Genomic DNA, 14068 nt, shown 5'->3' with positions numbered 1-14068 from the left:
CAGTCACGGTTTCAGGCCATCCCCAGTCACGGTTTCAGGCCATCCCCAGTCACGGTTTCAGGCCATCCCCAGTCACGGTTTCAGGCCATCCAATCAAATGTTATTTGTCACATGCACCGAATACAACAGGTGTAGACCTCACAGTGACATTCTTACTTACAAGCCATTAACCAACAATACAGTTCAAGAAATAGAGTTAAGAAAATATTTACTAAATAAAGTAAAAAATGTAATAAAAAGTAACATAATATAATAACGAGGCTATATACGTGCTACCTGTTCCAGACCTGCTGTTTTCAACTCTCTAGAGACAGCAGGAGCGGTAGAGATACTCTGAATGATCGGCTATGAAAAGCCAACTGACATTTACTCCTGAGGTGGTGACTTGTTGCACCCTCGACAACTACTGTGATTATTATTATTTGACCCTGCTGGTCATTTATGAACATTTGAACATCTTGGCCATGTTCTGTTATAATCTCCACCCGGCACAGCCAGAAGAGGACTGGCCACCCCTCATAGCCTGGTTCCTCTCTAGGTTTCTTCCTAGGTTTTGGCCTTTCTAGGGAGTTTTTCCTAGTCACCGTGCTTCTACACCTGCATTGCTTGCTGTTTGGGGTTTTAGGCTGGGTTTCTGTACAGCACTTTGAGATATCCAGAACGCCGCAGCCCGTCTGGTGTTCAACCTTCCCAAGTTCTCTCACGTCACCCCGCTCCTCCGCTCTCTCCACTGGCTTCCAGTTGAAGCTCGCATCCGCTACAAGACCATGGTGCTTGCCTACGGAGCTGTGAGGGGAACGGCACCTCCGTACCTTCAGGCTCTGATCAGGCCCTACACCCAAACAAGGGCACTGCGTTCATCCACCTCTGGCCTGCTCGCCTCCCTACCACTGAGGAAGTACAGTTCCCGCTCAGCCCAGTCAAAACTGTTCGCTGCTCTGGCACCCCAATGGTGGAACAAACTCCCTCACGACGCCAGGACAGCGGAGTCAATCACCACCTTCCGGAGACACCTGAAACCCCACCTCTTCAAGGAATACCTAGGATAGGATAAAGTAATCCTTCTAACCCCCCCCCCCCTTAAAAGAGTTAGATGCACTATTGTAAAGTGGCTGTTCCACTGGATATCATAAGGTGAATGCACCAATTTGTAAGTCGCTCTGGATAAGAGCGTCTGCTAAATGACTTAAATGTAAATGTAAATATCAGCTGATGTAAGAAGGGCTATATAAATAAATTTGATTTGATATACAGGGATTACCGGTTCTCAGACTATGTAAATAGTCTGGGTGGCCATTTGATTAATTGTTCAGCAGTGTTATAGCTTAGGGGTAGAAGTTGTTAATTAAGGAGCCTTTTGGACCTAGACTTGGCGCTCTGCTACCGCTTGCCGTGCGGCAGCAGAGAGAACAGTCTATGACTATTGTGACTGGAGTCTTTGACCATTTGACTTGAAGTCTTTGACAATCATTAAGTGCCATTGATTTTTAACAGAAGGTTCAGTTTGTTATAGTCTATAACTTAAAAGATAACGAGGATTTACAATACCAGGAAGTCATGTTGTTGATCTGTACACTTGAAACAGAAAAAACAAACACAAATGATTTTGAGAGGAAATGTCCATTTTATTAATCTGTGAAAGACAGTAGTGTTACGTTTCATCCTATTGTGACTAGATCTCTGTAGAATGACCATTCATAACTCCTATAGCGGTTGGGCCACCTGACAGTTCCCTGGTACGATGATGACAAAACCCAAGAGAGAATTGAACTTTTTATTTTTTTTCTAGTGGTTGCTGCCGGTGAAAGGTTGAAAGCACAGAGGCTAGTGGAAAGGTCTCCCAATTGTAAATCGGTGATAAAAGTGGAACTATACTTCAATAATGGGGGCATGAGTCTCTGTGTGGTCGAATAGTGCTTGGCCTGTGGGATCATTGTCATACCGTGACAGTCCCAGCTGATTGGGTGATTAGTATTAGGCCGTGTTTTGTCTTCTTTACAGCAAAAGCCCATGTAGAGTCAGGTCTATTACCTCCAGTTTTAATGCCACTCGCTCTCAGTAGAGAGTCAGACTAGTGTTTTTGAAGCAGGAGGACCAAGCAGGAGGATCAACAACATGACTGTCATGTGAGTTTGTTTGTTTTTTGTTGTTGGTTCAATTCTTTGCCCAGAGAATTTACAATTTATCTGACAAATGTTTTTACTTTGAAGAAGAATCGAATGCGATTGGAGTTTATTTTTATTGATTGATCTTGAAGGAGTTGATTTGGTTAGAAAATACTTTTTAATTCAAAATGTCTCCTGCTTTTCCAAAGACATGGCCGACCGTGCCTCTCGAGCTAAAACGGTAGTATTTAAACCTGTGAATGATCCTGCTAGGCGCCAACTAGCAGTCTTGTTTTATTCCACATTGATGACCAGGAAGTAGTCGTGTTGTCTGTGACCACGGTGGCAAAAAAAAATGGAACACTGTGTTGAAAATGATAGTTGGCAGGGAAGAAATCTGTTTCCAAATTCATCACAAATTTTTTCTGTTCCATATTAAACAAATATCTTTTATAGTCTGTGTCTGTTTTTGATAATATTCCCGCTGTTTGCCGATTTTAGTACAGAGTCATAGCTTTAATGCCTCTGTGTTCCAGTATAACGGATGAGGAGGTGATGAGCCCTGAGTTAGAGGTGAAGCCTGCTCTGATCCCCAGCATGTTCCCTCTCATCCCCCCCACACTGTACTTCAGCACTGCCAACCAGAGAGGTAAGACACCCCTTCGCTTCGTTTTATAATGGTAGACTGCTTTAAGGGTGTATCCCAAATGGTACCCTATTCCCTATGTAGTGCGGTACTTTAGACCAGGGCCCTATGGCACCCTATTCCCTATATAGTGCACTACTTTAGACCAGGGCCTTATGGCACCCTATTCCCTATGTAGTGCACTACTTTAGACCATGGCCCTATGGCACCCTACTCCCTATGTAGTGCCCTACTTTAGACCATGGCACCCTATTCCCTATGTAGTGCGGTACTTTTGACCAGGGCCCTATGGCACCCTATTCCCTATGTAGTGCACTACTTTAGACCAGGGCCCTATGGCACCCTATTCCCTATATAGTGGTACTACTATAGACCAGAACCCTATTCCCTATATAGTGCACTACTATAGACCAGAGTCCTATTCCCTATATAGTGCACTACTTTAGACCAGGGCCTTATGGCACCCTATTCCCTATATAGTGCACTACTTTTAACCAGGGCCTTATGGCACCCTATTCCCTATGTAGTGCACTACTTTAGACCAGAGCCCCATAGGATGCCATTTGGGAAGCGTATAATTAACTGTTGGACTGCTTTAGAATTTTTTGGGAAAATATATATATTTTATTTCACCTTTATTTAACCAGGTAGGCCAGTTGAGAACAAGTTCTCATTTACAACTGCTACCTGGCCAAGATAAAGCAAAGCAGTGCGAAACAAACAACAACACAGAGTTACACATGGAGTAAACAAACATACAGTCAATAATACAGTAGAAAAGTCTATGTACAGTGTGTGTAAAAAGTATTTCCTTCCAATTCTATCCAAGTATGAGTCCTATCCCTCCCAGTAGGGAGACTGCTGCCTCTAGTCCTATCCCTCCCAGTAGGGAGACTGCTGCCTCTAGTCCTATCCCTCCCAGTAGGGAGACTGCTGCCTCTAGTCCTATCCCTCCCAGTAGGGAGACTGCTGCCTCTAGTCCTATCCCTCCCAGTAGGGAGACTGCTGCCTCTAGTCCTATCCCTCCCAGTAGGGAGACTGCTGCCTCTAGTCCTATCCCTCCCAGTAGGGAGACTGCTGCCTCTAGTCCTATCCCTCCCAGTAGGGAGACTGCTGCCTCTAGTCCTATCCCTCCCAGTAGGGAGACTGCTGCCTCTAGTCCTATCCCTCCCAGTAGGGAGACTGCTGCCTCTAGTCCTATCCCTCCCAGTAGGGAGACTGCTGCCTCTAGTCCTATCCCTCCCAGTAGGGAGACTGCTGCCTCTAGTCCTATCCCTCCCAGTAGGGAGACTGCTGCCTCTAGCCCTATCCCTCCCAGTAGGGAGACTGCTGCCTCTAGCCCTATCCCTCCCAGTAGGGAGACTGCTGCCTCTAGTCCTATCCCTCCCAGTAGGGAGACTGCTGCCTCTAGTCCTATCCCTCCCAGTAGGGAGACTGCTGCCTCTAGTCCTATCCCTCCCAGTAGAGAGACTGCTGCCTCTAGTCCTATCCCTCCCAGTAGGGAGACTGCTGCCTCTAGTCCTATCCCTCCCAGTAGGGAGACTGCTGCCTCTAGTCCTATCCCTCCCAGTAGGGAGACTGCTGCCTCTAGTCCTATCCCTCCCAGTAGGGAGACTGCTGCCTCTAGTCCTATCCCTCCCAGTAGGGAGACTGCTGCCTCTAGCCCTATCCCTCCCAGTAGGGAGACTGCTGCCTCTAGCCCTATCCCTCCCAGTAGGGAGACTGCTGCCTCTAGTCCTATCCCTCCCAGTAGGGAGACTGCTGCCTCTAGTCCTATCCCTCCCAGTAGGGAGACTGCTGCCTCTAGTCCTATCCCTCCCAGTAGAGAGACTGCTGCCTCTAGTCCTATCCCTCCCAGTAGGGAGACTGCTGCCTCTAGTCCTATCCCTCCCAGTAGGGAGACTGCTGCCTCTAGTCCTATCCCTCCCAGTAGGGAGACTGCTGCCTCTAGTCCTATCCCTCCCAGTAGGGAGACTGCTGCCTCTAGTCCTATCCCTCCCAGTAGGGAGACTGCTGCCTCTAGCCCTATCCCTCCCAGTAGGGAGACTGCTGCCTCTAGCCCTATCCCTCCCAGTAGGGAGACTGCTGCCTCTAGCCCTATCCCTCCCAGTAGGGAGACTGCTGCCTCTAGTCCTATCCCTCCCAGTAGGGAGACTGCTGCCTCTAGTCCTATCCCTCCCAGTAGGGAGACTGCTGCCTCTAGCCCTATCCCTCCCAGTAGGGAGACTGCTGCCTCTAGCCCTATCCCTCCCAGTAGGGAGACTGCTGCCTCTAGTCCTATCCCTCCCAGTAGGGAGACTGCTGCCTCTAGTCCTATCCCTCCCAGTAGGGAGACTGCTGCCTCTAGCCCTATCCCTCCCAGTAGGGAGACTGCTGCCTCTAGTCCTATCCCTCCCAGTAGGGAGACTGCTGCCTCTAGCCCTATCCCTCCCAGTAGGGAGACTGCTGCCTCTAGCCCTATCCCTCCCAGTAGGGAGACTGCTGCCTCTAGTCCTATCCCTCCCAGTAGGGAGACTGCTGCCTCTAGCCCTATCCCTCCCAGTAGAGAGACTGCTGCCTCTAGGGAGACTGCTGCCTCTAGTCCTATCCCTCCCAGTAGGGAGACTGCTGCCTCTAGCCCTATCCCTCCCAGTAGGGAGACTGCTGCCTCTAGTCCTATCCCTCCCAGTAGGGAGACTGCTGCCTCTAGTCCTATCCCTCCCAGTAGGGAGACTGCTGCCTCTAGTCCTATCCCTCCCAGTAGGGAGACTGCTGCCTCTAGTCCTATCCCTCCCAGTAGGGAGACTGCTGCCTCTAGTCCTATCCCTCCCAGTAGGGAGACTGCTGCCTCTAGCCCTATCCCTCCCAGTAGGGAGACTGCTGCCTCTAGCCCTATCCCTCCCAGTAGGGAGACTGCTGCCTCTAGTCCTATCCCTCCCAGTAGGGAGACTGCTGCCTCTAGTCCTATCCCTCCCAGTAGGGAGACTGCTGCCTCTAGCCCTATCCCTCCCAGTAGGGAGACTGCTGCCTCTAGCCCTATCCCTCCCAGTAGGGAGACTGCTGCCTCTAGTCCTATCCCTCCCAGTAGGGAGACTGCTGCCTCTAGTCCTATCCCTCCCAGTAGGGAGACTGCTGCCTCTAGTCCTATCCCTCCCAGTAGGGAGACTGCTGCCTCTAGTCCTATCCCTCCCAGTAGGGAAACTGCTGCCTCTAGTCCTATCCCTCCCAGTAGGGAGACTGCTGCCTCTAGTCCTATCCCTCCCAGTAGACACTGCTGCCTCTAGGCCTATAGATAGCTCTATTATATATATTATTGAATCCAAATGACACCTTTCTCCCTTCATAGTGCACTACTTTCTACCAGGGCCTGTAGGGAATGTGCTTCCATTTGGGACTCATCCCTAGTCCTATTCCTGTAGCTGTATTGTGTTGTTTCAGTGGAGCCCCTGCCACCAGAACAGAGGTATTGTGTAGTTGTAGCTGTGGTATTGTGTAGTTGTAGCTGTGGTATTGTGTGTTTCAGTGGAGCCCCTGCCACCAGAACAGAGGTATTGTGTAGTTGTAGCTGTGGTATTGTGTGTTTCAGTGGAGCCCCTGCCACCAGAACAGAGGTATTGTGTAGTTGTAGCTGTGGTATTGTGTAGTTGTAGCTGTGGTATTGTGTAGTTGTAGCTGTGGTATTGTGTAGTTGTAGCTGTGGTATTGTGTAGTTGTAGCTGTGGTATTGTGTAGTTGTAGCTGTGGTATCGTGTAGTTGTAGCTGTGGTATTGTGTAGTTGTAGCTGTGGTATTGTGTGTTTCAGTGGAGCCCCTGCCACCAGAACAGAGGTATTGTGTAGTTGTAGCTGTGGTATTGTGTGTTTCAGTGGAGTCCCTGCCACCAGAACAGAGGTATTGTGTAGCTGTGGTATTGTGTAGTTGTAGCTGTGGTATTGTGTAGTTGTAGCTGTGGTATCGTGTAGTTGTAGCTGTGGTATTGTGTAGTTGTAGCTGTGGTATTGTGTAGTTGTAGCTGTGGTATCGTGTAGTTGTAGCTGTGGTATCGTGTAGTTGTAGCTGTGGTATCGTGTAGTTGTAGCTGTGGTATTGTGTAGTTGTAGCTGTGGTATTGTGTGTTTCAGTGGAGCCCCTGCCACCAGAACAGAGGTATTGTGTAGTTGTAGCTGTGTTATTGTGTAGTTGTAGCTGTGGTATTGTGTGTTTCAGTGGAGCCCCTGCCACCAGAACAGAGGTATTGTGTAGTTGTAGCTGTGGTATTGTGTGTTTCAGTGGAGCCCCTGCCACCAGAACAGAGGTATTGTGTAGCTGTGGTATTGTGTAGTTGTAGCTGTGGTATCGTGTAGTTGTAGCTGTGGTATTGTGTAGTTGTAGCTGTGGTATTGTGTAGTTGTAGCTGTGGTATTGTGTAGTTGTAGCTGTGGTATTGTGTAGTTGTAGCTGTGGTATTGTGTAGTTGTAGCTGTGGTATTGTGTGTTTCAGTGGAGCCCCTGCCACCAGAACAGAGGTATTGTGTAGTTGTAGCTGTGGTATTGTGTGTTTCAGTGGAGTCCCTGCCACCAGAACAGAGGTATTGTGTAGCTGTGGTATTGTGTAGTTGTAGCTGTGGTATCGTGTAGTTGTAGCTGTGGTATTGTGTGTTTCAGTGGAGTCCCTGCCACCAGAACAGAGGTATTGTGTAGCTGTGGTATTGTGTAGTTGTAGCTGTGGTATCGTGTAGTTGTAGCTGTGGTATTGTGTGTTTCAGTGGAGCCCCTGCCACCAGAACAGAGGTATTGTGTAGTTGTAGCTGTGGTATTGTGTGTTTCAGTGGAGTCCCTGCCACCAGAACAGAGGAAGCTGCTCAAATGGAAGATGAGTACTGTGACTCCCAACATCGTCAAACACACCATCGCCAGGTCACACTTTAAAGTCACCAAGAGTGAGTTCCTTGAAGGGGGTTTCAAATCCCTCCTTTCTTGCCTATTTGACATTTTAAAAGATGTCTTTTTTTTTATTTTAATTTCTGTTCATATTTGTGTAAAACGTTAATAAAGTTGTTGTTATTGCAGAAAGTCATGATTGGCTTGGCTGCTGGGGTCACCATATGAAGTCCCCTGGGTTCAAGGCCATCAGGGAATACCAGAAGGTAAGCTAGATAGGGCTGGGAACAGGGTTGGAAATTAACACCTGCCACTCGCTAAATATGGGTCGATTTTTTTCATTGTTGGATGGAAAAGGTCTATTTGACCGGCCATGTTGGCAGGTGGTCACACAGAACATTTCAGAACTTTTTTGTTGATTTTGTGATTTTGTTATTTTTTTTTAAGGCCACATGTAAAAGTTGGTGGAATTGACAAAAGTACTACTACAAAAGTGTGACTTTGTCCTCGTCCTTTCTTTGCTCGTTACATCGTTTTCTTCACACTCTTAATTTGTTTTTCAATGTTAGTTTGAGTTTGCTGCAGCTGTCTGCTGCTAGGAAGTCAGTCATCAGTCTGAGATTTTTCCCCGGCCATCACAGACAAGCGAGTGCCCAAGTTACCGCGGTAACGGCCCGGTCCCCTCTTAAAGGGACAGCTCAATATTTGTCTCACCTAATAATTGTCTGTGATTGAGCATGGATCACTCCTAAACTTTTATTCATGAACTTTTAGTCATTTGTTATCGTTAAAAAAAACACTCATACCTTCATTGTTCTAGATTTATTTGCGTACGTCTACATTTCTGTTTAAGAACACATCGTGTACTCGTCGTAAAGCACGTGTGAGTGAGGTCCTAAACTCTGATAATAAGGAAACTGTAAAAATTCAGCCTTTTGTTGCAGGGGCACTTTTATTTATTTATTGATGTTTAGTTGTTACAACTGTTTTCACTATTGTATCTAAAATGATTTATTTTAACATACATTGATTAAATTAAGTAAATCACAAAAAATGAAATTAATAAATATACTCGATTAACGTCTTACTTGAAATATCTTTTTTTTTTTTTTAGAAAAACAAAGCATGCTCTTTATTTTTTTTGTGTAATTTATGGAGAAAAATATTTTGGCTGGTTAAAAAATCTGAGTGGCTGGTGGATGTATTTGTATCTATCTGCCACAGTGGCTGGCGGATGTATTTGTATCTATCTGCCACAGTGGCTGGCGGATGTATTTGTATCTATCTGCCACAGTGGCTGGCGGATGTATTTGTATCTATCTGCCACAGATACAAATACATCCGCCAGCCACTGTGGCAGATAGATACAAATACATCCGCCAGCCACTATCTGCCACAGTGGCTGGCGGATGTATTTGTATCTATCTGCCACAGTGGCTGGCGGATGTATTTGTATCTATCTGCCACAGTGGCTGGTGGACCATAACGTTTCCCACCCCGGCTGGGATTTGCCACGATATGATATTTTCATGATACTGGTGCTGATTCGATATGTATTGATATTCTATACTGTGATTTTATTGCGATTTTGATATTCCAAACATATTGCTCCCCATACAGTGCATTCGGAAAGTATTCAGACCCCTTGACTTTTTCCATATTTTGTTACACTACAGCCTTATTCTAAAATTGATTAAATCGTTTTTTCCCCTCATCATTCTAAACACAGTACCCCATAATGACATCACAATACCCCATAATGACATCACAATACCCCATAATGACATCACAATAACCCATAATGACATCACAATAACCCATAATGACATCACAATAACCCATAATGACAAATCAAAAACTGTTTTTTAGAAATGTTTGCAAATGTATGAAAACCTTATCACTTTTACATAAGTATTCAGACCCTTTACTCAGTACTTTGTTGAAACACCTTTGGCAGCGATTACAGCATTGAGTCTTCTTGGGTATGATGCTACAAGCTTGGCACACCTGTATTTGGGGAGTTTCTCCCATTCTCTGCAGATCCTCTCAAGCTCTGTCAGGTTGGATGGGGAGCGTTGCTGCACAGCTATTTTCAGGTTTCTCTAGAGTTGTTTGAATCGGGGTCAAGTCCGGGCTCTGGCTGGGCCACTCAATGACATTCAGAGACTTGTCCTGAAGCCACTCCTGTGTTGTCTTGGCTGTGTGCTTAGGGTTGTTGTCTTTTTGGAAGGTGAACCAGAGAATCTTGTTTCTCATGGTCTGAGAGTCCTTTGGGTGCTTTTTGACAAACTCCAAGCGGGCTGTCATTTGCCTTTTACTGAGGAGTGGCTTCCGTCTGGTCACTCTACCATAAAGGCCTGATCGGTGGAGTGCTGCAGAGATGGTTGTCCTTCTGGAAGGTTCTCCCATCTCCACAGAGAAACTCTGGAGGTCTGTCAGAGTGAGCATCGGGTTCTTGGTCACCTCCCTGACCAAGGCCCTTCTCCCCCGATTGCTCAGTTTGGCCGAGCTGCCAGCTCTAGGAAGAGTCTTGGTGTTTCCAAACTTCTTCCATTCAAGAATGATGGAGGCCACTTTGTTCTTGGGGACCTTCAATGCTGCAGAAATGTTTTGGTACCTTTCCCCAGATCTGTGCCTCGACACAATCCTGTCTCGGAGCTCTACGGACAATTCCATGTGTTGGTTTTTGCTCTGACATGCACTGTCAACTGTGGGACCTTATATAGACAGGTTTGTGCCTTTCCAAATCATGTCCAATCAATTGAATTTACCACAGGTAGACTCCAATCAAGTTGTAGAAACATCTCAAGGATGATTCATGGAAACAGGATGCACCTGAGCTCAATTTTAAGTCTCATAGAAAAGGGTCTGAGTACTAAATAAAGTATTTCTGTTTTTTACTTTGAATACATTTGCAAAATTATGGGTTATCGTGTGTAGATTGATGAGTGAAAATGTTTATTTAATCCGCTTTAGAATAAGGCTGTAAATCCTTTATGAATCCGCTGTATGTCTGCTGCGGAGAGACGAGAGATATGTTTTTATCATTCATGGAAATAAAATTGCTTAAAAGAAATTGGCTCCATATTTAAAAAATAATCAATGAAGGGATAATGCTAGCCTGGTCCCAGATCATTTTGTGCCATATTGCCAACTCCTAGGGATCTGGAACCAGATAAAAGCACCAGCTAAACAAGAATCATATTTATTATTATTGATTATTATTATTGATTATTGTTATTGATTGGATCTGCATTATTGACTTGTCTCTCTGTGTGTTCTCTCTAGTTGAACCACTTCCCCGGCTCGTTCCAGATCGGTCGTAAAGACCGCCTGTGGAGGAACCTGTCTAAGATGCAGGCTCAGTTTGGTAAGAGGGAATTCAGCTTCTTCCCTCGCTCCTTCGTTCTTCCTCAGGACATCAAGCTGCTGAGGAAAGCCTGGGAGGACAGTGGTAGCAGGCAGAAATGGATCATCAAGCCGGTAGGTGGATAGTATATCTAAATCAGTTTTGGGATGTGTCTGAAATGGCTTCCGTTGCCTGGTGACGGTGCATTTCTCCTGGCTTCCGTTCCCTGGTGACGGTGCATTTCTCCTGGCTTCCGTTCCCTGGTGACGGTGCATTTCTCTTGGCTTCCGTTCCCTGGTGACGGTGCATTTCTCTTGGCTTCCGTTCCCTGGTGACGGTGCATTTCTCCTGGCTTCCGTTGCCCGGTGACGGTGCATTTCTCCTGGCTTCCGTTCCCTGGTGACGGTGCATTTCTCCTGGCTTCCGTTCCCTGGTGACGGAGCATTTCTCCTGGCTTCCGTTCCCTGGTGACGGAGCATTTCTCCTGGCTTCCGTTGCCTGGTGACGGTGCATTTCTCCTGGCTTCCGTTGCCTGGTGACGGAGCATTTCTCCTGGCTTCCGTTGCCTGGTGACGGTGCATTTCTCCTGGCTTCCGTTGCCTGGTGACGGTGCATTTCTCCTGGCTTCCGTTCCCTGGTGACGGTGCATTTCTCCTGGCTTCCGTTGCTTGGTGACGGTGCATTTCTCCTGGCTTCCGTTGCCTGGTGACGGTGCATTTCTCCTGGCTTCCGTTCCCTGGTGACGGTGCATTTCTCCTGGCTTCCGTTGCCTGGTGACGGAGCATTTCTCCTGGCTTCCGTTGCCTGGTGACGGTGCATTTCTCCTGGCTTCCGTTGCCTGGTGACGGTGCATTTCTCCTGGCTTCCGTTCCCTGGTGACGGTGCATTTCTCCTGGCTTCCGTTGCTTGGTGACGGTGCATTTCTCCTGGCTTCCGTTGCCTGGTGACGGTGCATTTCTCCTGGCTTCCGTTCCCTGGTGACGGTGCATTTCTCCTGGCTTCCGTTCCCTGTGACGGTGCATTTCTCTTGGCTTCCGTTCCCTGGTGACGGTGCATTTCTCCTGGCTTCCGTTGCCTGGTGACGGTGCATTTCTCCTGGCTTCCGTTCCCTGGTGACGGTGCATTTCTCCTGGCTTCCGTTGCTTGGTGACGGTGCATTTCTCCTGGCTTCCGTTGCTTGGTGACGGTGCATTTCTCCTGGCTTCCGTTGCCTGGTGACGGTGCATTTCTCCTGGCTTCCGTTGCCTGGTGACGGTGCATTTCTCCTGGCTTCCGTTCCCTGGTGACGGTGCATTTCTCCTGGCTTCCGTTCCCTGGTGACGGTGCATTTCTCTTGGCTTCCGTTCCCTGGTGACGGTGCATTTCTCTTGGCTTCCGTTCCCTGGTGACGGTGCATTTCTCCTGGCTTCCGTTCCCTGGTGACGGTGCATTTCTCCTGGCTTCCGTTCTCTGGTGACGGTGCATTTCTCCTGGCTTCCGTTCCCTGGTGACGGTGCATTTCTCCTGGCTTCCGTTCCCTGGTGACGGTGCATTTCTCCTGGCTTCCGTTCCCTGGTGACGGTGCATTTCTCCTGGCTTCCGTTCCCTGGTGACGGTGCATTTCTCCTGGCTTCCGTTCCCTGGTGACGGTGCATTTCTCCTGGCTTCCGTTGCCTGGTGACGGTGCATTTCTCCTGGGTTTGGACCATTTGTCCGAAATGACACTTCCCTATATAGTGCGCTACTTTTAGCTCTGGTTCTAGGGAATAATGGCATTTGGGACATAGCCTTGATGTGTATTAGTATGATGTGTGTTGGTACTGGCGGTGTAGGGGATGTGTGTTGGTACTGGCGATGTAGGGGATGTGTATTAGTACTGGCGGTGTAGGGGATGTGTGTTGGTACTGGCGGTGTAGGGGATGTGTGTTGGTACTGGCGATGTAGGGGATGTGTGTTAGTACTGGCGGTGTAGGGGATGTGTGTTAGTACTGGCGGTGTAGGGGATGTGTGTTAGTACTGGCGGTGTAGGGGATGTGTGTTGGTACTGGTGGTGTAGGGGATGTGTGTTGGTACTGGCGATGTAGGGGATGTGTGTTAGTACTGGCGGTGTAGGGGATGTGTGTTGGTACTGGCGGTGTAGGGGATGTGTATTAGTACTGGCGGTGTAGGGGATGTGTGTTGGTACCGGCGGTGTAGGGGATGTGTATTGGTACTGGCGGTGTAGGGGATGTGTATTGGCACTGGCGGTGTAGGGGATGTGTATTGGCACTGGCGGTGTAGGGGATGTGTGTTGGCGCTGGCGGTGTAGGGGATGTGTGTTGGCGCTGGCGGTGTAGGGGATGTGTGTTGGCGCTGGCGGTGTAGGGGATGTGTGTTGGCGCTGGCGGTGTAGGGGATGTGTGTTGGCGCTGGCGGTGTAGGGGATGTGTGTTGGCGCTGGCGGTGTAGGGGATGTGTGTTGGCGCTGGCGGTATAGGGGATGTGTGTTGGTGTAGGGGGTGTGTGTTGGTGCTGGCGGTGTAGGGGGTGTGTGTTGGTACTGGCGGTATAGGGGATGTGTGTTGGTACTGGCGGTATAGGGGATGTGTATTGGTACTGGCGGTATAGGGGATGTGTATTGGTACTGGCGGTATAGGGGATGTGTGTTGGTACTGGCGGTGTAGGGGGTGTGTGTTGGTACTGGCGGTGTAGGGGGTGTGTGTTGGTACTGGCGGTGTAGGGGATGTGTGTTGGTATAGGGGATGTGTATTGGTACTGGCGGTATAGGGGATGTGTGTTGGTACTGGCGGTGTAGGGGGTGTGTGTTGGTATAGGGGATGTGTGTTGGTACTGGCGGTGTAGGGGGTGTGTGTTGGTACTGGCGGTGTAGGGGATGTGTGTTGGTACTGGCGGTGTAGGGGATGTGTGTTGGTACTGGCGGTGTAGGGGTTGTGTGTTGGTACTGGCGGTGTAGGGGATGTGCGTTGGTACCGGCATTGTAGGGGATGTGCGTTGGTACCGGCGGTATAGGGGATGTGCGTTGGTACCGGCGGTATAGGGGATGTGTGTTAGTACTGGCGGTATAGGGGATGTGTGTTGATACTGGCGGTGTAGGGGATGTGTATTGGTACTGGCGGTGTAGGGGATGTGTATTGGTACTGGCGGCGTAGG

At 48.5% G+C, this 14068-nt stretch overlaps 1 protein-coding gene across 3 annotated transcripts in view; it reads left to right on the top strand.

Annotated features, from left to right (window-relative positions):
- LOC129820885 (tubulin monoglutamylase TTLL4-like) overlaps positions 1–14068 on the top strand; it is a 55499-nt gene that overhangs the window by 5549 nt on the left and 35882 nt on the right. For all 3 annotated transcript variants that reach the window (XM_055877961.1, XM_055877960.1, XM_055877962.1), the window contains exons 5-8: positions 2642–2754; positions 7539–7649; positions 7780–7856; positions 10879–11073. In XM_055877961.1, coding sequence (XP_055733936.1) covers positions 2642–2754; positions 7539–7649; positions 7780–7856; positions 10879–11073 — 496 coding nt within the window. The remainder of the gene's footprint in view (positions 1–2641; positions 2755–7538; positions 7650–7779; positions 7857–10878; positions 11074–14068) is intronic.

The sequence above is a fragment of the Salvelinus fontinalis genome, chromosome 23 (assembly GCF_029448725.1).
Source record: "Salvelinus fontinalis isolate EN_2023a chromosome 23, ASM2944872v1, whole genome shotgun sequence".
Classification (NCBI taxonomy): Eukaryota; Metazoa; Chordata; class Actinopteri; order Salmoniformes; family Salmonidae; genus Salvelinus; species Salvelinus fontinalis.
This window is presented reverse-complemented; position numbering and strand designations above follow the sequence as displayed.